We start from the raw sequence: 25944 nt of genomic DNA on the forward strand, positions 1-25944 counted from the left end.
GTTCATGTGACTAAAACGTGACAGCCATTGCTCACACGTACGCTACCAAACTGCTGCCCCACTGACCTGAAAACAAATATCGAAAGAGGTGGGCGAAAATGAAGACTAACTCGTACAGAGTTAGTTAGTACAGAGCTTTACGTCATGTTTTCTTTTTTCTTTTTTAACCTAAGCAAAATTTTCATTTGGTGACAGTGTTGTAGATGAATGAGGGATTCCTGTGGTGGTCACATGCTTGTTGCAGGGCTATAGAGCAGGCCGCTCATTTCATGGATGACAAACTTTACATGGTGCCTTTTGTGTCCATGCATGTGCTGAGTTTGTTGCATTGTGCACTTTTTCTGTCAAAGGTGAACTGCGCAGGCCTTTTCTGTTAGGCTTGTGCAGGTGCTTGTGGGTAAGAAAAAGAAAACGCTTTTACTCACTCCATGTGGAATTCACAAGCTGTATTTGGTTAGCACATTCATCTCACAGTTCTGTTGATGGTTCGAATCTGGACTCAAGCCTTCATTTGTGGAGTTTGTATGTTCTACCTTTGTTTATGTCTGTTTTCTCTTAGTACTCCAACTTTCTCCCACATTTGAAAAGCATGTGTTTTAGGTTAAATGAATGCTCTATATTGCCCATAGGTTTGAATGTGAGTGTAAATTGCTTGTTTGTCTGTAGGTGCCCTGGGGTGTATCCTGGCTCCCACCCAAAGTCAGCTGGGATAGGCTCCAGCTCACCCACGGCCCCAGTGAGGATACGTGGCACATAAATCGGATGCATTTGATGACTACATTACATACATTGGATATTGGCATCAATGTTCCCTCTAAGCTGCGCGCGTGCGCAATCGCGCACTGCCCGCACATTCTCAGCGCACAAGAAAATCTATCCAGCGCATAAACAACATCAACATAACGTATTAATTAATATCTAATATTAGACTTAATCTAATCTAATTAATTCGCCCAATAATATTGTTTTTTTGTTTCTCACTCAGTGAGTGACAGGTGTCCAGCCAATGATACGATACGGTTCACTTACGGTACGAAGCCAAATAGCCAATCATGGCATTGACGGTGTTTGCGTCTGGGCCCTGCCTATATGCGCCGTGCAGGTTAATAGATGCTAATACAAACCCCGCATCATGGCGAAACGAACAGGCAGCGACACATCCACTCACCAAGCCACAGTAAAAAAAGAAATGCAGTTCTTTTAAGATGGAATGGTTGTCGGAGTATGTGCAAATTGAAGAAAAAGCGGTGAAATTGGGTGAGATTTTTTCTTTTTCAAGTGAGAAAGGTCTACTCTGCAAAACATGCAGCGATGCCAAAGTAGCAAGTGAGTTTTCAGAGGGAAAAATGTGGATTGAATGGAAGCTGGACTATCTCAAGCGTCACGTTCAGTATAAAAGTCATTTAAAAGCTGTCGAAACTGTACGAAGACTCAAGATGGGACAGGGGATTGGTACATTATTGCGGGAGAGCGCAAAAGACCGAGAGAAAAGGAACGAGCTGTCACACAAAACAAAATCGGACCCTGAACAAGTTAAAGTTCTCATTGACAATATTTTACTTGCCATCAAAAGGAATGCATCAATGCTGTCATCAACCTGGACAAAGTGTACAACCATTGGAGAAGTGAGAAGGACAGACGTGAAAAATAAGGTAACATTTAAGTCAAGATTTGTGCATATTCTAGTGACGGTTATTAAGATTTTGTCTTTATGGATATTAATCATTAAATGTTGTTACTATTAGATCATTTATGGGTAGTAGAAATGCCAAGAAAAACTGTGTAATTAGATATTTTACAGACAAAGTGTTACAGGAATTTGCACTGCATCACAAGCTACAGCACAAGTCATTGTGCAAAATGTGAATGTTTTAATGTGAGCAAAATGTTATGTCTGAAAGGTGTATATGTCTCATATCTTCCAGAACAGGACCCTCAGCCAGGCCAAAGCAGGACTCTTCCCATGGCCAAAGCAGGACTCTCACATACTGTATAACATTTACACATCCCATTTTTCAGATTTTTGTCTTTTTTTAAGTGGACCAAATTACTTATTTAAAAATAAAGCGTGCATATCTGATGTTGCTCACAGTAGTCCTCAGTTTGCTCAGGGAGCTTGTGTGTATGCCCAGATACATGACAAATTAGAGGGAACATTGATTGGCATGTATACTGTAATACCATTATCATTTTGTGGCAATAGCACAGCTTCACCACTAGGATTTCATGCAAAAAGTAATAGTCAAAGTAAGACTTGCCATTGCTGGGCCTTGTGGCTTTATTTTCACCGCCACTCCATCGCTCATCATATTCCACGTGGGACTGGAAAACCTAGACAAAAAATAAAAGACAATGACACAAACATATGCACTTCAAAAATGTGTGAACTAAAAATTTAAAGGCAATGAACTAAATGTGTTAAGTTTTTCTTTTGTGACAGCTGGCATTTAGTTTTTCTTTTGTGACAGCTGGCTGTGCCACATTTCACTACAAAAAAATACGAGTTCCCACAACTGTTGTACCTTGTATTGAACCCCAACTTCAAGATACAAATATTAACAACTCAGCAATTTTGGGGAGCAAACACTAACATTGTTGCTATAAATGTCAATAATTTAGATTTCAAACTTTTTAGGACTTCAAGTCACCACTAGTCCTAACACAATACTCTGATTCATATTGCATTTTGGGAATATGCAGAAAAATGCACCTGATGTTATCCAATTCAGGGGGCATTTTGCCATGTACTGCCAACTGTCAACTGAAACTGACGTCACAGTACCCACAGGCTCATCTTACAAACATCACAACTCACTGGTTTTCTGTGTTTGGTCACGTGACAAGTGCTTCTAGTGACCTCGGCCTGAGCATGAGGCCATTCATTGACTCACCAGGAGCATGCCCAGGCGCTACAGGGAGTACATAGGCACCTGTAGGTCATACCCACTATTAAGTCACGTTATATCTTAAATATATTTTATGTCACTGGTATCAGCCTGTGATCTAATTTTTCCACTTTGATTTTTAAGAAAGATACTGAATACAATCCTAAACTGGTAAAAGGTCATTATTCAGTGTTTCTACTGATCATAACAATCTTGACTAATTAAACGTATACTCCATAAAAATGTTCAATATTGCATTTTGATTTTATGTATTGAAAAGTTTTGAAAATAACTTTGTGACCTTCTTGTGAAAATACAATACATTTCAATTAGGGGCATATTCTGAAAATAATATGGCCTAACAGAGTGCTTCTCAATTATTATTTTTACAATATATATTGCAATCCCCCCATGCCCCAGTGCGACTACGAATAGAATCATTTGTTCATTAAATTGTTATTTATAAGTACACCTCTGCAAAGGTGCTAATACACATTTTCTGCCAATGAGAGCGCCACTGCCATCTACTGTAGTGGATGTGCAATTACACTTTATTCCAATAGGCACAAATAAAATAAATAACGTCCACACCCTGGCATTATTGTGGTCCCCCCCAAGGGGGGCCCACCCCCTATTTGAAATGGATGCCCTAAGACTAACTGACTATTTGAAACTGTGACAAAATATAGCATTCTCAATGTGGTTTGACTTTGGAATTTCCGTGTCTGTGTTTGTGGACTGTTCTGCGGCGGGACTCGCTACTTTTTTGGGTGCGTGTCACTGCACTTGTGGAAGCTTTGTGTGTATGTGTAAACCCCTTCAATCCTTTCCTTGACAATGGCGAGTACGGCCACAGCACACGTCGCACCGCAACTCCCTTTGCTGGAAAGTTGTGGTTAACTTTTTGCATGAGTTTCGACAAAATTCTTGTGAAAAACATATCGCATTCAAGTGCTCTTCAGCACTGACCTCGAGTAGGTGTGTAAAACTGAGCAACACTGGGCGAGAAAGTCCAGTTAGCCGTTGTCGCGAAGAACTGCTGGAAACAACTGAGGTGAACTACGAGCCAAAAAGGACGCAAATAAACCAATACATAAACAGCCACACGACTGCCATTTTGTCCTACTTTGGTCTAAGGTCGTGTTGTGTATACAAATACATTTCAGTGGCTGAAGGGTGAAGACGAAGGCGGCCATAAATGAGCTCAAATGTAAATATAGGTTTTTGGTGTTCTACATAGCAATTAGAGAGCGACGGCGGGACAAAGAGGGAGCGAGAGATCATAGCTGAGGGGATCATGAGGGGATATGTGTGCCTGCGTGCATCAGAGGGGTGAACCGGTTCAGAAGGTCCCATGTTGGCCAGGGGGCTCGCAAGTGTTCAGGTGCTAGAATCCTCCAGCACAGCCAACGCTGACCATGGGTCTATATCAAGACCTGGCTTGGGTTTCAACTCCATGCGGTGATGGAGGATTATTCTGAGAAATCGCTTGGAATAACTGCTTCAAATTGGCTCTGGCTAATGAAGAGCGGAAGGTATAGAGATGATGGATCTGTGGATATGCCTCGAGTGCCCTTCCAGAGTTTCTTCCATTGCGAAAAGAGAGAGAGTGTCTGCAAACGAAAATGAAAATGTCAGCATTCCAAAATCCTGCAGCTCTGTGCACAGGCCACACATTCCTGGTCTTTCAAAGGACAAACAGTCCAGCAGCTATGCACGGGAATCATCACAAAGTTGTCTGGTTTTGTTAAATACTGGATTTGCCCTGGGGGAGTACTACATTGATGAACAAGGTGTCCTGACATGTGCCTACCTGGGGCGATCGGAGTATCATCACATCTCCATAACTGGTGTTAAATCGTCAGCACAAAGCTGTGAAAGCTCAGCTAACACACTCAAATTTCAGACAGCTCTCACAATAGGTGTGTGTAAGAGTGCTTTATGAGGTATGTTTGTGTCTATGGCAAACATGGCCAGGGGTAAAGGGAAATGAGACGTGTGTCTTACATAACCGTGAATAACAAACTGAGCCATATTATTACTATGGTGGCGTTCGACCTGCAATACAACCGGTGACACTTCAGTTAGACAGGAAGCGAGTAACTTCTAGAATATAATTTAATGTAAAATACACTTGAACAACAGGTTCAAATGTCTAGTCAAAACTCTGGGACCCATGGTCACGGTTCACATAGTTGACATTTGTATAGACGGCATCGGCTCATTGGAATGGGCCTGTGACTCTGTCAAGGATCAGTTATATGAAATATAACGATAAATACATTTTTTACTAAATTTCAACTGTTTATTAATTAAATTAATTATTTTTTGTTTGTTTACTACTTTAACGGGATAGGGGAATCTCTTTCTGGGTGTCCTGAACTCCTGTTTCTGTGCCACTGAATACAATGATGCTGCCAGGAGGAGTTGTGGCATAGTGGGAGGATTCCAAGTCAACTTAACTGACGTTATGCTGTTGTCATCAGAAACACAAACTAGTTAGTCAACATCTGTTTGCAGTGGTAGCCAAATAGTGCACTCCAAGAACAATATCAGTGTTTGCACATCTGGCTCACAGTTCTGAGGTTCTGTGTTTGAACTGTGGCACTGGCTTTCCTGTGTGGCGTTTGCATGAGTTTGAATTTATGCAAACTTATTTTTGCCTTACCACAGTAATACCGTGCTGGTTCAGTACTGACACATAATGTTATTAATTAATAATAAAAGGATGTTTATTAATGTGGCTATTGTTTATTGTGGTGCAGATGTACAGAGCACAAAATGCTCATTTGTATCAATACCTTCATTCCAATGTGATAGGATATGAGCAAGAAGTATGTAGTATGATGCGATGCAGTAATGTGCCAGAGAAGTGAAAATAATATTGCATATGATTTAATCTATATTAATAATGAGCTAAATGTAACTAACTTTCAAATGTGCACCAAAAAAGTACAACACTGAACGTATCATAGACGTTTATTACAACGCTTTAAATGTCATCCAAGCGTCACGCCTTTATGTTAAATCCAATCTCATGACAGGTGTGACATCTAGTGGTTACCAGTAGAACTGCAGTTGTGACAACTGCTGGGTCAATCAGTAAATGAATGGGAATAACAAGTTGATTTAATCAGCTCGTGTCCTGCACTGAACCCATTTGTATAGTCACAATGCTTCCAGATTTTCAACTATACTTTGTTGCTTTCTTTGTTGGGACTAGACAACAGACATTTCATTGGGTACACATTTTGTGTTCGAGCCACTACAGTGTGACAATACATGTTTTTTATTGTCCCTGATATCCATCTTAAGGTCCATGTACTTAAATGCGCTCTAGACGAGGAACATACAGTGCACTAGCAAAACTAGGGCACACTAGTAGTACCACTTTGTCTTACTACTGTTTTTTTCCCACGATTTTACGACATTTTTTGCAAAGTAGTTGGCCACCTTTGGCATACAAGTAGGGCAAGTACATGTGACTAGTGAGGTAAAACTACTTGTGAGCATTTTGGTGCTGCTATTTCAGTCCAGGGGGATCCAAGCATGTGACTCATGCCTGCTACAGTTGGGCCCTTAAGTGTTACTAGTACTGGTATTAGTGGTATAGTACTTACTAGTATCAGTAGTTCAGCATATCCTTATCCTCATTATAGGGTGCCGGACAAGCTCTTTCCTAACTGACAGGGCACACGTGAAGGCTGGAGGCCGGATTCGAACCATCAAGCTTAGAACTAGATGTACTCACCACTGAGTTTACTTTTATGGTTATTTCTTTGCATACTAATAGGTCAACAGTGGCACTAGTAAAGATACTGTTACTAGCAACTCACTTTACTAGAGTGGGCCTTAGTCGTTCTACATGTGCGTGGATTTTTTTTGTTGTTGTGAGAACAAAGCTTGTACTAGTACCTTTACCTAGATACCATAGAACGGTTTAGTTAATACCAAAAATAGGGTTGAAAAAAATTCCGTCGTGTCCATGACCGCATTTGGAAAAAGGGGCCAGTACACTGCCGTCACCTCAACATATTTGCAACCTTGGGGTGCCCGTGGGACTGTGTATCTGGTTATAAAGATTACCAGCTCTATTTTTATCTTTCCAGCTTTTACTATCAAAACAATACAAGTGGCTCTCGACTGAAACTGCCGTCGGTACTTTGAGCCGCCATTGTACCAAAGGACAATAGTAAAAGCGTTAATTCCATTTTACCAACAGCGCCTTTAAAAAAACAAAAACACAATAACTAAAACACTTTATACTGAAATAATGTAAAATGCCGCCTGCTTGCCATTTCTGAGCGCCATTTAACGGCTCTGCTTCTCCTTTAAGCGCCGAAAAACGAGACTATGACGTCAGCGGCAAAACCTGCTCTCAGTGCTCTGGCTGGGTGTCTGACTGACTTGGCCCTCGGAAAAGTGAAGTGTTTGCCGTGCTGCTTACTGCCAACCTAACTTTCCTCACCGTTTCGCTCGCCTTTCTTTTCTTGAAGTCTTCTTATTTTGTTAATTCGACGAAAGCCACTTCGCGACGCGCCTCTCAAACGTTTTTGGGGATGTTTTAGGCGAAGGGAAAAGTTCATTGAGTTCTCTTTGAGGAACCGGTGTGTGGCGGCCAGTACCAGAGATGGATAAGCTAACCGAGAGCTGACTTGTTAGCCGAAAAGTCAAAGGTCAAGAGTAGGGGCGAATGGACATGCTAACGGCTAGCTAGTTTAGCTTTCTATCGGCTAACCGAGTGACTTTGTTAGCGTCCGACGAAAGCTGGCCACAGTTTGCTTCCTCGGGCCTGGTTGCGACACCGCGAATAGTTCATCAAAAGGAAGCTAATCCAGGAAGAAGCCCCTGGTTTGAAAACGGACTTTTCAACAGGCCGGACGGAGGAGTCTTGACACGAGAGGTTGTTGCTTAGCCTCACACGAACAGAAATGCTATCCAACGCACAGAACCAGCCGCTCTTCCCCAATCCGACCGGGCAACAGAATCCCCCCGGACAGCCGAACCCCTCGGGCCAGTTTCTCCCCTTCCTAAGCAGACCCACCTTACAGATCAAGAAGAACGCCATTACAGACGATTACAAGGTGACCAGCCAGGTGTTGGGGCTTGGAATAAATGGCAAGGTGCTGGAAATCTTCCAGAGGAAGACAGGGGACAAGTATGCACTAAAGGTAGGCTTTACATCGGATGTGTGTACAGCCTCACATGAAGAATTCACTGGCGGTTATCTGGATCCATTCCTGCTTGAGCTGTCATAACTTGCCATAGGAAAAAAAAAGGTTTACAGCAACCTCACAAATTGCACTTAGGAAAGAAATGCACTGTGCTTCAAGTCTTTTGCCATTCAGAATGAGTAACGTCTGTCATATCAGGCATCTGTAGTTAAAAACCATGTTTAATATATATATTTTTTCCTTTATTCCCACTTCATTATTTTAAAGGTGATACAAATATTTGTTTACCAATGTCATTTAGTTTTATGTGACTTAAGTTACTCATTTGTTTATAGTCCCAATCGTGGCCAAGGCAGTTTTCCACATTAACCAGTCACTACTATGACATGAACGTTAGGTGTTTTGCTTATGAAATGTTTCTGAAGTGGTGTAGTTCCCTAAAATATGCAATCCAGTTTGTGGCACTCCTTTTTAAGGAACCTATGGTTGGTCAATGATTGATAAATACTGTCACATACACAGGCAGTCCAGTCAAGGTATTGTTTTAGGCAGTTTTTTTTGTGCATGGTACAAAAATCAATTGCGCAAAGTCATCGGTAACTAAGTGAATCATAGCGTGAAAACATCCTGTGTGGTTGTTCAAATAGAAGTGTATAACTTTAAAGTAACTGGGTCACTGCTCTCCATAGACATGCTCCAATTGACATGCTGCTGCTCTGCCCTGACAGACATGTGGTTTTATTGGTTATTGTATACACTCACACCGTATGGCTACGTTCACACTGCAGGGCATGATGCCCAATTCCGATTTTTTGTTAAATCCGATCTTTTTATGTACCGCTCACGTTACAAAAACAAACGCGACATCTAATGTGAATGCAACTCGCCCGTGATGCGACTCGCATGCGCAAAGAGCAACAGGTCGAGTGACGTGCACCCAAAACAGCGACGTCACGTTGCGGTGTTCACGGAAGTAAATATTGTCCCGATTCGCAACGTTTCACCGCCAACCAAGCCACTGAGGCAAGCGAGTTTTATCATTTTCATATGCAAATTTAACTGTCCCAACATACGCTACAGATTGGTGGATTTGTTTTGCGGACGTGTTAGGAGTTCGATTCATATGGTTTGTCTGCATACATAATTCAAATTCATCTGTGCGAACGCCCGCACTCCTGGTTGGTGGAATGTTTTCACGCTAGCTCCTGGTTGGCTGCTATCCTCGGCTTCCTCGTGCGTCAGTTTTGAACGTGCTGTTTACAAACAGCAACAGAAATCCGTCTGACCTATTTTTTCATTTCATGTCGCCAGAGCAGCGAGGTTGGAAGAGGTAATTTGGGGGAAATGAGGGGACACACCTCGACCGAAGATGATTTTGCTTCATCGCAGTTCGCGATGAACCGTCTGCAGGGCTGAATTTCTACTATCGCCTCACATGTCAACTTTATGCTTCATGTTTCAAGTGTAATTAAATTAAAGACAAATAGAAATGTAACATTGTTACTCAAAACAGCTTTGTATATATTCACAGACGTGTCAGTAGTCTCCCTTCCAAGCACTCTCTCCCGCCGTTCACAGTGCAGACTCATCGCATACATATCCGATTTATATCCACATACGAAAGAGGCCCAGGTCGGGTGTAAAATAAATCGGAATTGTACCGTTCACACTGCATGAAAAAATCAGATACTTGAGCTGCAGTGTGAACGCAGCCTATGACTGTCCGGCAACAGCCGCACTTCTGCATTCCACTTGTTGGTCTTCTAGCATTTTTGTTTAAAAATTAATTAATTGAAATTAATCGATTCAGGCTCGCTGACATCTACATTAGTGCTGTCACTATCGAATATTTTTAGAATCGATTAATCTATCGATTATTCAATCAATTAATTGACTCATCGGATTAATTGTACATTAAATGCATTACCAAAAAAAAGTATTCCCCTGATTACTGTTTATTAACCAGTGATTGTTGGTTATTTTGTACTTTGTATTCGTATAGTGACTTTAAAAAAGGGGGGATTGATGTTTTACTATGTTACCGGTTCGGTCATTGTTTTCCAAAGTAAAAATAGATATTTGCAAATGTCTTATTTTGGTTAAACACAGACAATAATCAATCTTCTTTCATGAAAGACTACAGAAATCATTAAACAATTACTGTTGATATGCTGAAATTGGATGATTTGGACAATTTTAAATTAAAAAAATGTCTCCAAATAAATACTCAATTATTATTATTTTTCCCTCCCCTAGTTTTCAGTAATGCTGTGTAAGTTGTACACAGTACTTCTTAAAAGTTTGTGCACCCTTCAGAATAGACTTTGTCACGTGAAACTATTTGATTAAATCCCAATGTGTAATGCACACAAGTAGTGAACGTGCACACACGTGTTTTCATTAATTAGTTTAACATAAGTGGTTTATTCACAAAAAGTACAAGCCATTTTATCAGTAGCTTGTGGCTCCTCCTTGTGCAGTTTTTTTTTCAACCAATCGTCTTCTGTATCCACTAACCAGTCTCTTGCGTCTGCTTATGGGGAATTTTGCCCACTCCTCCTTTAAAAACTGTCAGTTGAGAAAGGTTGGAGGGACATTTGCTATGTACAAATGTTTTTCAGGTGTCACCACAACATTTCAATGGAATTAGGATCTGGACTTTGACTGAGGCCAGAGTACAAATCCTCGTTTTCTGAAGTCATTCCTTAGTAGTTTGACTGGAATGCTTTTGGCTCATTCTCTTGTTGCATAATCATTTTGTGTCCCAGACTCCCAGTTTCAACTCCCTGAATCGTGGCAGGAGATTCTAGCCAAATATTAGTTGATATGCCTGAGGATCTATGTTCTCCTCTGATAATACATAGTCTCCCAGGTAGGCTTGAATATCGTTTAAATTTGGACGATTCCGATTCCTCAATTTGATTCCGATTCCGATTCTTTTCAGCGGCACAGTTTCCACTGTTGCCACTGTTTACGGCATTACATATTCAAAGAAAGAAAATTGTTTTGTTGGTCATTAAGGTCACGTCATCATATGCATGGCATCTGGGAAGTAATGATATTGGTAAACTGCCTTCAGAAGTATACAGACTTCCCAATGACAGTGAAAAAATCATGGTCTCATCTGGGTTCAAACTTCAGGGTATACAGTTCTACAGATTTACAGTAAAAGTTAATATACAGTCACTGAGAAAGTGCTCGGCCATTTTCCAGTCATGAGATGTAAGAGAAAGGAAGGAATAGGAGGGAGGCCACAAGGAAGGAAGAGGTTCTTTGTTGGTGAACTTCACTTTCTCTTCCACTGCTCTAGCTTTACACATGACGATTTTTTTCCCAAATACATACATACATGTATGTAATGCCTACCTGTGGTTGAAAAAATTAGGTCTTTAGTCTCAGTGGCAACATTGCACGCAAGTATGAGGGATTCAGGTAGCTGCTTAAAAAATATCCTCAATCTCCACTTCCCAATATATAGAGTGGATGCCGAAGAAAAGTTTGTAGTTGTATATGGGGAGACATTTTTGTCAACATATTCACACAAATATATTCATGAATTTCACGGCTTTTTCAGATCCACAAAAATACAGTCCTGCTCACTGTTATTGGCACCCCTTCATTTTTTGCACGATCTCGACAATATCTTCAGAAATCAATGGAAATGTACCAATTTTATATCATCAGGACCTTTGAATTGGATGTCCAAAGTAATTCAACAAAGGAAAATGTTTTCAACTTGCATAATGTAATTCTAAAGAAAAAAAAAATAGAAAACACAGCATGTTTGCACAGCAAAATGGCACCCTCTTTGATATTTGGTTGCACACCCTTTGGCAGTGATGACAGCTTCCAAACGTTTCTTGTAGCCATCTCTAAGCTTCTTGCACTTCTCTGCTGGTATTTCCCCCCACTCTTCCTTTGCAATTTGTTCAAGCTCTTGAATGTTTGCAGGGGTACATGTCCCCCTAGAATGTCTTGATAATTCTCTGGTTTCATGAAGGCCTCCAGTACCAGATTTAGCAAAGCAGCCCCACAGAATTATGGATCCTCTATCATGCTTGACTGTAGGGGAGGGTGTTCTTTTCCTTTGAAGCTTCATTGCGTTGTCTGCAAACAAACTGTTGGCGTGCATTGCAGAAAAGCTCTACTTTTGTTTAATTTGTCCACAGAACAGTTTCCCAAAAGAATTGTGGTTTGTCCAGGTACTCCTTGGCAAAGGTTAGCCATTCTTTTTTTTAAATGTCTGTCTCAAGAATGGTCTTTGCCCACGAAGCCCTGTTTTTGGTTCAGTGCGTGGCGTATGGTACTTATTAAAAACCAAGATCCCAAACTGTTCCAGGTTGGCTTTTAGTTCTTTGGATGTTTAACGTGGTGTTTTTCCAACCATTCGCACCAACCGTTGAAGACTTCTGTCATCAATCTCCCCCCCCCCCCCCCCCCACGTCCATGGAGGTTCTTGACAGATCCATGCTCGTCAAACTTCTTAATAACATTACGCACTGCTGAAACAGGGCTACCAAAATCTTTGGAGATGGCTCTATGCCCTTTGGAGGTCTTGTGTTTGTGAATAATTGCACTTCTGATGTCCTCAGACAACTCCTTTGTTTTCACGATTTTGAGAAAAGAAAAAGGGCTAACAGATGGCTTTTAAAAACATCAAAGTCGCCATTCATTGGTTAATTCATGTCAATTGGGCACAGACAATTTAATGAATTCTCATTTGTGATTTACCAAAAGTGAGTCACAATGTGTTTCCATACTGATTTACATGAAAGGGTACCAATACCAGTGACAGAGCACATTTTAAGATTTTTGTTTTTTCCGCCCATTGTTTATTGTTTTATATTGTTTTTTAATCATTTGGTCTTTAGCATAAAACACAAGTTCTCTGTAAAAAAACAAAAAAAAACAACAACATGATTTACTTGATTTATTTTTTTCAGAAGATATTCCACATTATGTACTTTACCTTCATGGGTGCCAATAATGGTGAGCAGGACTGTATTCTCGAATGTCACGTCTTTATGAGATGTACAAATAATATGCACAATTTACACATTAAAAAAAAAAGCATTTTCCATGACTTTCCATTTGTAAATATTATTCCAGAAAATACTCACCTTAGTGTATCAGCTGCTTATGCAGTCAGTGGACTCAAAATTAGGCAATTAGGCCTGCACTATATGGGATCAAGTACAATTCCACAGCCTCCATCTGATTCATGTCAGCCACACGAGAGGGACCAAAAACAGCAGTTGACCACTGCAATATTAACTATACAAAACTGTTAAATAAATGTTTCCCTGATATTGTCAAGTTGTGTGCAGTGTACATGTAGGTGGCGGTGTGCATACGTGCGCATGTTTGTGCATACTTTTTAAATTCATGGCATATGTTTCATTTTGGGCAGTGGCATTGACCCTCAACCTTTCCTTTGAGGGTTAGGGTTGTGGTATTTATGGTGTCATACCTAGCAATATAAGGATTTTTTTTTGTATTCTTCTTGAGTCCTGTTGAGGGGCTTCTATCTGTAGTCCTACAAATATGGCAATTGATTGTCCACTGTCCACTTGTTGTTTGACCTACGGCTTAGTCCCTGTCAGTCAGAGGTCGCCACAGCAAGTATCTAGCATGATAAGTTAGGCTCTAAAAAATAAAATAAAATAAGGCCATCAACACAACAGTACACTTATTGCTACTTGTTCGAGCCATCTGGAAAAAAATATATAGCACAAGGACATGCTGTTGAATTATTTTATGGAATTGTTACATTGAACGTGTCGTGACCGCTCGCTGTCATTCATTTTGTGTTGATTATTTTTGTTTTGTTTATCAGGGACACGTTTTACTTCTTTCGGTCCCCTTATATTTCCTTTTTTTAAAAGAGTGAAATAAAATAAAATAAAAATGCTAATAATGCCTTCCCCATTTGTTGTTCCAATTTCACTCTCACTTCCTCCTCAAGGTCAGCAACTCCATTTTTTATGGATGTTGTATGTACATTTAACATATTAACCCATTGCTAGATGCCATCAAGCGCAAATCAAGTTTAATATCAATATCATGCTTTTACATCAGGGAAAGGGAAATCTACCAGTCTCTTCTGTTTTACTTTCATATTATTTACGCTTATGTCCATTGCCTTATGAATACATTTCAGAAAATGTTTTATTCATTTGTATTGGTAGAATCAAAATCGAATTTATAAACAACATACCGGTACTTATTTCCAGTTAAAAGGCATGTTCACACAAGCCTTTACAGTCATTACAATATGAGTCTCCAAGTCAGTACAGACATTGTATGCAGTTTAAAAGGCATCAGTAATCAGATTGTCCTATTGACACATAAACATGTTTTCCTCTGTACCATGCAAACATGTACAGATTCAGAAACACATCCTCTTGTAGATTGTTAACCCTTAAGAGGCTTTTATGACGGATTTTAACAGGTCCCGCTGTAATCTCTCCCCTTCACCCAATTTCACTGCCTTATCACCCCTTCAGCGTGATTTCTCCTGATCCATCATGACTTTGGCTCAAGTGGCAGGTGGACACTCCCGCATCTTTCCCTCACCCCACCTCCCAGTGTCCTGCTAGTGGCTCTGGAGCCTTTGTGTTTGCTTTAGGAAGTGCATTGTGTACCCATCTGCCCCGTCCTTCTCCCCAGGCTTCTGGAATTAGTCTGAGGGCACACAACAGATGGGCGGGCCACACAATTATTGGAAGAAAAAAAAAACATGTTTGGGGCAGGGGGGTGTTTGTAATGGAGGTGTCTGTATCGACCTTTTGCACGTGATGTCACAGCCCTCATGGGAACGCCCCCTCGGGGACACTGGACGGCAAAAGAGCCACTTGCCTATACTATATTGTAAGCATTGAATCTCATGCAGCGTAAAGTCCTTTATCTAATCGATTTTCTTATAAAATGGTCATATCTTGCTTTGCGGTCGGTTGTACAGACAGACAAAGGAGAAAACCAAATTTTCTTTTTATCGCATACCTACTAATTAAGACAAAAGACGTTGATAGCAACAATCAACAGAAAAGACTGGCAGCCCACAAAGTATTCACGGATTTGAAGCAATCATTTTTTGCGAGGTTAGGTGATAAATGTTGTAATTAGTAGATAAATGTTCATACATTTTACTACTCTAACAAAGATTGTAACAGTGGTGTCGAATTACGTGTTTCAAATCACATTAACGAGCCAGATAGTTAGCGTCCACTCCAACTGCACGAACACACAGCTTAGTTTTAAAATACACCTTCTTCAAAACTATTGAGTGCATTTGACGGTTTAATAATGGGAGTTTTCGTCTTTGTGCTTGGAGGTTTTCACTCTGGAGCCGGAGTCATATTCATGAAATGACTGCATAGCTTGCCACTACGATAGTCATTTGTTCCATGCTAGTAAACATAGTAACATAACATCATCACAGCGTTTCAATATAGAACGGACTATTTAAAAATAAGTCAGTTAGCATGATAAACAAGTTTTACCTTTGCATTACGAGGTATATTGTCCCCCGGTGTGAGCGTAGCATCTCGTTCCAGAGACTCAGCCAGCGACAAGCTTTTGAATCAGCCCCGGTGTAAGGAGAAGAGACGGCATTGACTACATAATGAAATAGGTTGTGCGCTGTGAATTTCGGCAAAGTCTGCGATTTGATTAACTTGGTAAAAACAGCACGTAACAGAAAGTAAAGGCTGTTTTCAAACTAGCGATCTCTAACTTAAGTAAATATCACGCTCTGACGCTCTAAATGTGCAACTACGACTGACAGGCGACCTTCGGTTGAAGTAATAGATTCCATGGCTCTATAGGCAATAATAACTTTTATTTTGTAAAGTAGCAGTCACTAAGACGCTCCGGGTCACGTCCACTTCCATTCAACAATCATTTCCTTCCGCCGTCCGTCATAGGGCATCACGTGATGTTGGTGCAAATGGTCAATATGTTTTGTTAATGAAGAAGTAGGTGGGTGTTGGGTGTTTGTTATATATATATTTAGCTTTTACTATTTTAGTTCATGGCCTTGTCTCCTCTTACAGCTCTGGCTACTTCCTCTTTGGCACTTGAAAATTGAAGTTTCAGGCCTTGGCAAAACACAGAAAATCACAGATTTAATGTTACTTATGCAAATGATTGTTGATGATTGATCCTGGACCGGTTAAGATGAGCCGTCATTTAAATTTATGAGTTGGATGATCGGAACATTTCCAATAAAGATTAACTGTGTAAATAAATTAGTTAATGTAATACACAGGATTTACCTTAGTACCCTAAAAACTAAAAAGTAACCCAAAAAAAAACCAAAGTGAATTTTTTGAGAACTCACTACTTTAAAAAAAAAAAACAGGAAAACCTGGTGGGCCTCTGAGCTAATAAAAACGCTGGGGGAAAGCCTGGATCAAGGTGATTGCCCTGATCACAATAATAAATTATCAATAGTCTGAATGCTTTGGGAGGAGGCATATATTTTGACACCCCTTTCTTGGAATTACTGCAACACCCTTAAACTGTCTGTATTTGTTGTATTTATTGTTAAAGAATTAGTCTCGTTAATGAATGTCATATACACATTGAAAATATGTGTGCACATTTTTTTCAGAAAACCTCAAATAAGTATATTCGTGACTAGTCTCAAAAGTGAACCAGTGCTAAATGTTTACTCAATTCTTCCTTGGATCAAATAGCCTTACAAATGTCTTGAGACCAGAATGGCAATTTTGTTGATTCGTTCCATGGAATATATTCAGTAACTTTATTTTTATTTTTTTTATCCTCCACATATGGGTTAAGTACATTTTAGTTACAAAAGTTAAAATATATAAAGCACCATTAGTGTGTTCCACTGATTTCCTTGATGTATTTTTCCCAACAGAAGTTAAAAACATTTTTTTTCCCGTCGTAAAACATATCAATAACTCATAGGTGGGCAATCTCGGTCCTTGAGGGCCGGAGTCCTGCAGGTTTTTGAGGGTTTCTCACTTCCAACACAAGCTGATTCCAATCAACAGGATCGTTATCAGGCTTATGCATAGCTTGCTGATGAGCTGATCATATATCAGCTGTGTTGAAGAAGGGCAACATGCAAAACCTGCAGGACTCCGACCCTCGATGCCCACCTCTGCAATAACTGAACTCAGATGGTGAGTCCACAGCAAAATGATTAGTGTGTGCACTAACTTAAACTCACAGCAAGAGGGCGCCATTTCTACACATTACCAGTTCAGCCATGCATGGCCTATTTAGCCAGAAGATGGTAGCATTGGCTTCTTGTCATTGTGTCTTGTGTGCTACTCCATACTGCCTTGTGACTGATGAAATTTAACATATGCCTGCACTTTTCTATTAATCTGTTATTACTGTCCTTCTGTCTAGATGCTGCAGGATTGCTCAAAAGCACGTAGAGAAGTGGAGCTCCACTGGAGGGCATCGCCTTGTTCAAACATTGTACGGATTATTGATGTCTATGAAAACCTCTATCAAAGTAGGAAATGCCTGCTAATTGTTATGGAGTGGTGAGTATATAAATTCAGTCACACACACACAGAAACCCACTTTGCGTTTGTACATCTGTTTGTCCATACATTACTATTGCACTTAGTCGCAGGGGACCTAGGGACTGTACCAGCTGACTTCGGGCCAGCGGCGGGGCACATCTTGAACTGGTCGCCAGTCAATTGTAGGGCACAAGTATTAACACTACCAGGGCTGGGGAACCCCGGTCCTCGAGAGACACAGTTCTGCTTGTTTTCGATGTCTCTTTCTCGTCTAACACAGTCGACTCAAATGATCAGCTCATCAGCAAGCGCTGTAAAAGCCTGATAATGATGATCCCTTTCATCGAATCAGGTGTGTCGGTGGAGGGAGATGTCGAAAACAGGACCGTGGCGCTCGGGGACCAGGGTTCCCTTACCCTGATTTACACCCCTTGACTAGGGCTGAGTTGAGTGATTATAATAAATAAATAAAATAATCACGATTATGTTGACTGGTATTGAAATCACGATGAATAAAAAAAGATTATTCACTGATTTCAAACCTTTGCATTAATTGAATTAGCAAAACTCTATTCTATTCATCCCAGCACATGTAACACTGTATTCTTTTTGTGAAGTACAAAATGTCCCTGTCAATCTCATGTGCAACTCGGCTCTTTTTGCTGTTGCTGTATCTTTGCTGCAGCCACACTTTTTGCTGCATTGCATCTTTGCACACATTCAAACTGTCAATAAGCATCTCCCTTCATGGAGTGGATCACAAACTGGTTTGAATTGCATCATGAAAACCTAAAAAAAAATAATATATATATTATTTATTTATTTTTAAATAAAAGTGAAAGTTTGTGGTTGGTCTTGAAATTGTATATTGTTCTCTTATGTTGATCAAGGTTAACAGATCACATGATACAGTGATGGAAAGACATCAGATGACAGACACCTGAATCTTCATCTTGTTTGCTCATATTTATCTTTATGTACATTAATAAAATTTTAAAAAGTAAATAACACAACCTAAGGTTTATTGGATGTCTAATTTGTGTAATTTGGCTGCTATAATATCACTGCTAACTGCTAAAACAGATTATTTAAATGTGTCTGTTTCTTATAATTATGCTCCCTTCCTTTTAATGTGCAGTCTCTATTTTGTATATGAGAAGTTAAAATGATTGTGCAGGAACAAACACATTGGTTAGTGCTAGCCTGCGATGGTGTCAGATACGTGCATTCCGTGGCACCATTCTCATCTCTGACGATAATTCATCACCCCATAAGAACACAGACGTGACTAACCATCGAAAATGTATCAAAGGGGCGAAGAAAAAAATGCAAGAAGCTACAGGGTTGTCATCTGGTGATCTTGTTGGGATGACCAAGTACTCTGCTGAACTTGCATTTCTCAGTAAGCAAAAAAGTGAACGATAGATTTCGAGAAATTTGAGGTGTGTGTGGTTAGACCCCCTCCCTCACTCAAAGACTGCCCACGCGTTTTACATGCATGCTTGAAGAAATAATTTGTGCAGTCATGCGTCTTTGATCTCGTGCACAAACCCCAAATCGTGACATCGCGATTGCACCTGAAACTCGCAGTCATAAAGAACATTAAATGAATCATGTAACTCAAACTGATTAGCATATTCCCATGCATCGTTTCTATCAGTTTTACTGCTAACCAATGTTCACAGATACCATCGGATGGCCTGTGCCTGAAATGACAGCTGCGTTCCATAATTGTGTTTAATGACTGAATTTCGTTGCTGATGAAATGATCATTGTGTCAACATTGCAAATGCATGTATCTGTTGTCGCAGCATGGATGGGGGCGAACTCTTCAGTCGAATCCAGGACAGAGGAGATCAGGCCTTCACAGAGAGAGGTATAAAACACACTGACTGCATTTCCTAAATTAACTGCTACAATATAATAGGTGGTCATTCATCTCATTTTCTGGTCACGCTTTATATACGTATTAAACCTGTTTCTTCTTTACGCCAGAGGCATCTGATATAATGAAGAGCATCGGAGAGGCTATACAATATCTTCATGCTGTCAACATTGCACACAGAGATGTTAAGGTCAGTATGACTATTTCCCATCACCCTCTCTGTTCGTAACGGTCCGACTGAGAGGCCAAAAGTATCTTCACTCACTGAAGTAATTGATGTGAAACGTCCTGCAGCCCGAGAATTTGCTGTACTCCACCAAGAGGCCCAGCGCTTTGCTCAAACTCACAGACTTTGGCTTTGCCAAGGAAACCACCTCGCACAACTCTCTTGCTACTCCCTGCTACACACCCTATTATGTTGGTAAGAGTTCTTCTCTGTTTTTAATAGTGTGTTTTCCCCGTGGTTTTAACTTGTGATGTTTTCCTTTCACTTTGTACAGCTCCGGAGGTTCTGGGCCCAGAAAAATACGACAAGTCTTGTGACATGTGGTCTTTAGGTGTTATTATGTATATTCTGTAAGTAAAGTCTTTCTTAATGTTGCGTCATTTGGGAATATTTGGTTGGTGCAACATGTCACATGTCACTTGTCGTTTTTCTCTAGGTTGTGTGGGTACCCCCCTTTTTATTCAAACCACGGTCTAGCCATTTCTCCCGGGATGAAGAAGAGGATTAGGATGGGACAGTACGAGTTTCCCAATCCTGAGTGGTCTGATGTATCAGAAGAAGGTGATGATAATGACATACCTATGCATGCTCATTTTTTACTTTGACTGCCAACGCAAAAGATGTAAGTGAAAGTTAGACATGTCCACAGGATATTAAGTTCAAGACAAATCTCTGATGACGGACAGATTGAAATGACATATGACTCGCAATGTTGCAGCACGTATGACGTATGACATCTTATTATTTAATCTCAAATCAAACAAGGAAGGTGTGGAGTTTCCAAATTCCACTAAGTAGCTGTTCAGCGAAATAAAAAAATATGACCTGCATTGGAATCGCCAAAGGTGAAACACATCTCATTCACAAAATATTCTCTGACGCAGACTCATTTCCATTTGCTATTTAGACTTTTACACATTGGAAAAAGTCCAATGGGAAATGATGTCCCGTCCTGATCGCATGATTGGAAATTGAGCCGATTTTCAGATGATCTGGTATTGTTTCAAAGAGATCGGTTTTATTCATTTTCTGAACATTTATATGTCACAAAGTGACAAAATAATCCTAATGTGCAATCTTGCCAATTAGAACTGTACAATAATATCTTCTGTTTTATATCACGCAATGTTGCATTATTAATTTTTGCAAGTATGAAAAAGATGATTAGTTTAGGGTTAGGCCCTAAATTACCGTTATGACTTGACGCCCAGCCCCAGTAGCCTGCTTTTTTCCCCAACGTCTGCTGACATAAGCTTCAGTTATTTGTGGTGCTAATGAGGACAAGCCTTGACCATTCTTCTTCACCATAATTGCTACTTTACTGATACACCAGAAAGTTGAGAAATATAAAAAACAAACAAAAAAAAACAAGCAAAACACGCTTGAGGCAATCCTTTAGATCCTCACTGAGCTGAAGTGCAGAAATCTTTTGTGGGGTCGTTGACTTTGTAGGTTCCACAGTAATATCATAACTTAGAAGTGCTGTTAAGGTTTAAAATTGAAAATGCTGTAGTTATATAAACGGCTTGAATGGTTAATGTCGACTGTCTAAAAGTTCAATCACAGTGCGATCGTGTTAATTCACATCCCCTTAATACAGGCATGTATGAAATCAACTGTTTACTGACTTGAAGCATTTCAATTGCAGCTAAACAGCTGATTAGGACCCTCCTAAAGACGGAGCCCACCCAAAGGATGACCATCACAGAGTTCATGAATCACCCCTGGATTAATGTAAACACAAACTCACTTACTTGCTATCTACCCATTTGATTCTTTTGGAAGATGTTTTCCACTGAAGCCAGATTGTTTGTTGTCTCTGTGTAGCAATCGATGGAGGTCCCTCAAACGCCACTGCACACAAGCCGGGTTTTAAAGGAAGAGAAGGACGCGTGGGAGGATGTTAAGGTTTGCTACTCGTTTGCTGTTTTTTGGTCTGTCGCTGCTGCTGAAGTGTACCAATGTGCCCACTGTGCTCATCTTTCAGGAGGAAATGACCAGTGCCTTGGCAACCATGAGGGTCGACTATGAGCAAATAAAGATAAAGACCATTGAGGACTCGACCAATCCGCTGCTAACGAAGAGGAGGAAGAAAGCCTGTAACGCCATGGCGGACACTCAGTCTGCTGCTCACTGAAAGAGGCACACACAGATTGTAAAAAGAAAGCAATAAGTTGTCGACGTGTGAGTCGCACTGCATGGATTTTTCTCAGTGTTTAATTTTTCACGGTCAAGTCTAATGTTTTGAAGAGTGCTGTTTTTGTTTGTTCTATTAAGCATTTTAATGCCACCTTTTCAGAGCGGTTGTTGATCTGCGGTTTTAGATGAGGGAAGAGATTATGAGTTCAAAAAGTCAGGAGAAGCACTCTGTTAGTCCTCTCCTCTCTCAAACATCAACTTTGTGTTCAACACAGCCCTCACTGTAAGCAGGGTTTCGCCCAAACTAGTGAATGTTAAAATGAAATGGCTAAATCCCAAAACAAACAAAAAGGCAGGCTTTCCTTTACATATACACAATAAGCAAATGTATTTTTTCACTGACAAGTGGATTGTAAGGACTGTCCTGGCTGGCAGGGAATATTTGATCATTTTCTCTGTTTTATCTTAGTGAATGTTCTCACCTGGGCCGTTCTGTGCCATTCTGACTTGTAGCCTCCCCCAACCTTCTCCTCATACCTGCCTTAAGACATCCTTGTTACAGGTCCAGTCTCCGGGCAGAGAAGGTAGCGCCACCTGCACGTAGCTTAAAAGAAAAAGAAAAAGATTCAATTGTATTTTTTCACAGATTTTTACAGACATTTTATCACATGCCTTATTGACTTTTTGTTTGTGGCATTTAGCAACGTCATGTTTGGTTGCCAGATTTCAGGTTAATGCTATGCAGATGATGTGTCAGCTCAAAGCACTGTCTGGACCTTTTGGTGATGGTGTTGGGTTTTGTTTGCTCAATGTATTTGAAAGATGGGAAGTGTGTGTGTTCATGTCGGCAGGAGAACCCTCATGTGGAAGCTTTATTGTGAGAAAAACTGTGGGACACAAGCGATTACTAGCTACTGTTCTGTTCTCATTTCTTTTGATAACAACTGCACCTCCAAACTTCCTGCCGGAAAGTACTTAAGAGTATCTCTTCATTGGGGAGCCATGTGACACACCACCAGCAAGCTATTGTCACAATCACAGGGTGTAATTGATGGTTCCTCTTCAGTGTTCGCTCCATTCAGGATCTCCCAGTCCACTTGGGACCAGGGGGAACTATTGCATTCATTTAATTTTGTTTCTCTTTGTAAGTATACCAACATTCTTTGGCACCAACAAATATCGCACTGTAAAAAAATGTTGATTCTTTTTTTTCCGTTTTGTCTAATGCACATTTTAGTCGCAGTCTTTTTTCTGTTCAGTCAGCTGCAACTGCCATACTTTTGTCTGCTTGCTTTCAATTAAAAAAACACAAACCATTCTTGCATCTGTAATTAATGAAAGAATGTAAAATTTGACAATGGTACATTTTTCCTTTTCCGTATTGAAAATATACACTAGAATTTTTTAAATATAAGAAATGTCCAATTGTTTAATCAAAACTGTTGCTTGGTGTGTGTGAAGTTGCACCACAACAATCAATCAATCGGGTATTCACGACAGGTTGTAGATGAGGTGGAGAAAAAAAAGCAAATAGCTTAATACTGTAGTAATTTTCCAATGTTATTGACAATAAATGTACTAATCATTTAATTAGATAAAGTACTATTGTACATATATTTGTATTTTTCATGTTTAAATATTTCTTATTTAGGTATAATTCATGTTTAAATATTTAATTAATTTAGGTATAATTTACTTAGAGCTGTAAAACGATTACATTTTTAATCAGTTTAATTACATCTTAGAATTTTGCTTAATTACAATTAATCGCTTAACCTCAAACATTTATTAAATGCTTTACTTAAATGCATGTAATTATGTTTATTGCTCAAACACAACCTGTGCTACCTTTAACGTAGCCATCCACTGTCATGCTAAATTATAATCTATGGTCAAAAGGAATAGTGTGATTAATCTGCATTAATTCATGATTAATGCGATAATTTTTTGTGATTAATTAATCAGTTAACGCTTTAACTTTGACAGCACTAAATTTAATACAATTTTAAACTAAAGAAATATGTACATAATTTGTCATTTTATTGAGGAATCGAGTGATTAAATGAAGAAAATTTTACTTTTTTTTTTTTTAATTGTCTTAATATTCAACCAATGATTTAAAAGAGAAACTACTACAAAATGAAAATTTACCTATTTTAGGCATAGTGACTAATTTAATGCAACAAATATTCCAGGACTCTTGATAATGTAATTGCTTAGCGGGCCGGATTAAAGAACTGATGTGATTTTGCCCACTCCTAAATTCGACTGATCATGGTCCGAGTAGCAGCTATGTCACCAACTTGGTACCCACGGGAATCAGGAAGACCTCAAGTTGCAGAGAAAGTTCTCAAAATACTTCACGAGTGACGGGACATTGTGAATGTAGAAGTGATAACAAACACAGACATTTATAGAAATACAATGTTGCATATGGATATTTACTGTATTTTTAAATGTTAAATATTGTGAAACAATATGGTCAGTGTCTTCACATGGATTAATATCACTATTAAGACAATGATTATATCATCTGATTTGTGGGAGTGGTCAACCGATTGCCACCTAGCGGTGTGTTGAATCCGATGGCGGGAGAAGATGCCAGTAGACCCAAATTGGGAACATCTGTCAGAAGTATCACTTACTTCCCATCCCCGGCAGAACTTCTACCACATCCAGGAGGGATGAGATAAATTGACCCAGACTGGACCATGTTCCATTCCTCTATTGTTTGAGGCATGGTTGACCAGAGCTATGGATTTAAGGTGGTTGTTATCTTTCTTTTCAGCAATCCCCGAACCCGTTGGTGGACACCAGCGGTGAGAAATACCATCAAGCTGAAGAAGGAGTCCTACCTTTGAGCTGATTTGTTATTTCAGAATTGTGTATCAAACGGGTAGACCTTTACATTGATCAGTACCTGAAAAGTAGATCTCTATTTCAAAAAGTTTGGTGACCCCTGAGATATTCACACTTACTGGAATACCCCCAGTTGTCCAATTTGTGAAAATGGAGAACTGATCCAGCTCTTGTGCTATTATATTGTCCCAATTCGCGAATCCCGCGTCTGACGTCATTAAACATTAAACAATGCAGACGAGCGTTGTTTAAAAAAAAGAAAAAAAAGGGGGCATGAACGCGGCGGTCTATCGTGTGGGAAACATTCAAAGGTTGTTTTTCTCGCTTTGGAAACAGCACCTACCGGTACTTTTGGGATTTACGAGGCACAAGTTACTGAGCTACCCTTTTCCCTTTCACTACTGTAATTGTGACAAAACGTGAATGTTGGCTTAGATAGTATTTCTTTTTTTGGCAGCTGTCCACAGTTTGTCAACAAAGCGGATCAGCTGCCAACTTGTCTGATGAAAAAACCCATTGATATCACCAGTCAGGCTGCAAGTTGAGAATGCAAACAGCCAGGTTTATGTTATGTCATTATTTAGTCATATTCCTCATCATACTGTGTATCTAAACATCAACTACATCTTTTTTTTTAAAATATATATATTTCTTGAGTCTACACATGGCCCTTATGTGTATTAACTTATGTGTATATATATATATATATATATATATATATACTAAGTTCCCTATATATATATATATATATATATATATATATATATATATATATATATATATATATATATATATATATATATATATATATATATATATATATATTCATATATATATATATATATAGGGAACTTAGTAGTTTGGGAGTCTCTACCATATTATTTATGTTATATGCCACACTTGCTTTAACTATATAACTTTATTCGTGCAGCCACGAGTGTGCCATCTCACAGTAAAAAATTCCAAACCAGCCAATTGCCAACCCTATGACTGAGTCATATCTGTTGACATGTGATTCTTAGTGTTAAAAAATGTTTCAAAAAAAAAGAAATAATCTCCATTGATGTTCTTTATGCAGCTTTCAGAAACCCCTCGCCATGCAATAGATGTGACTCAGTATATGATATCAGCAATTTTCTGCATTGGGATTTTTTTTTGTCTGTGGCATGCGACACTCAGACTCTACATGTGACACGTTTTTTCACTGTTGCTCCAGAAATATACATATTTGTGTCATAAAGCAAAAGTGGGGGAATTTAGTCAATTA

General features: G+C 39.5%; 1 protein-coding gene across 1 annotated transcript; it reads left to right on the forward strand.

Moving 5' to 3' along the window:
* Positions 1-7262: 7262 nt before the first annotated feature.
* Positions 7263-23134, forward strand: mapkapk2a (MAPK activated protein kinase 2a). Its single transcript, XM_086087738.1, has 10 exons — positions 7263-8056; positions 17447-17586; positions 19380-19444; positions 19564-19643; positions 19748-19874; positions 19954-20029; positions 20116-20240; positions 21328-21413; positions 21507-21587; positions 21667-23134. Exons 1-10 carry the CDS (start codon positions 7817-7819, stop codon positions 21814-21816), a joined length of 1170 nt encoding a protein of 389 aa, XP_085943864.1. The 5' UTR covers positions 7263-7816; the 3' UTR covers positions 21817-23134.
* The last annotated feature ends 2810 nt before the right edge of the window (positions 23135-25944 follow it).

The sequence above is a fragment of the Leptonotus elevatus genome, chromosome 10, assembly GCF_054856555.1.
Source record: "Leptonotus elevatus isolate MCC_2025b chromosome 10, RoL_Lele_1.0, whole genome shotgun sequence".
Lineage (NCBI taxonomy): Eukaryota > Metazoa > Chordata > Actinopteri > Syngnathiformes > Syngnathidae > Leptonotus > Leptonotus elevatus.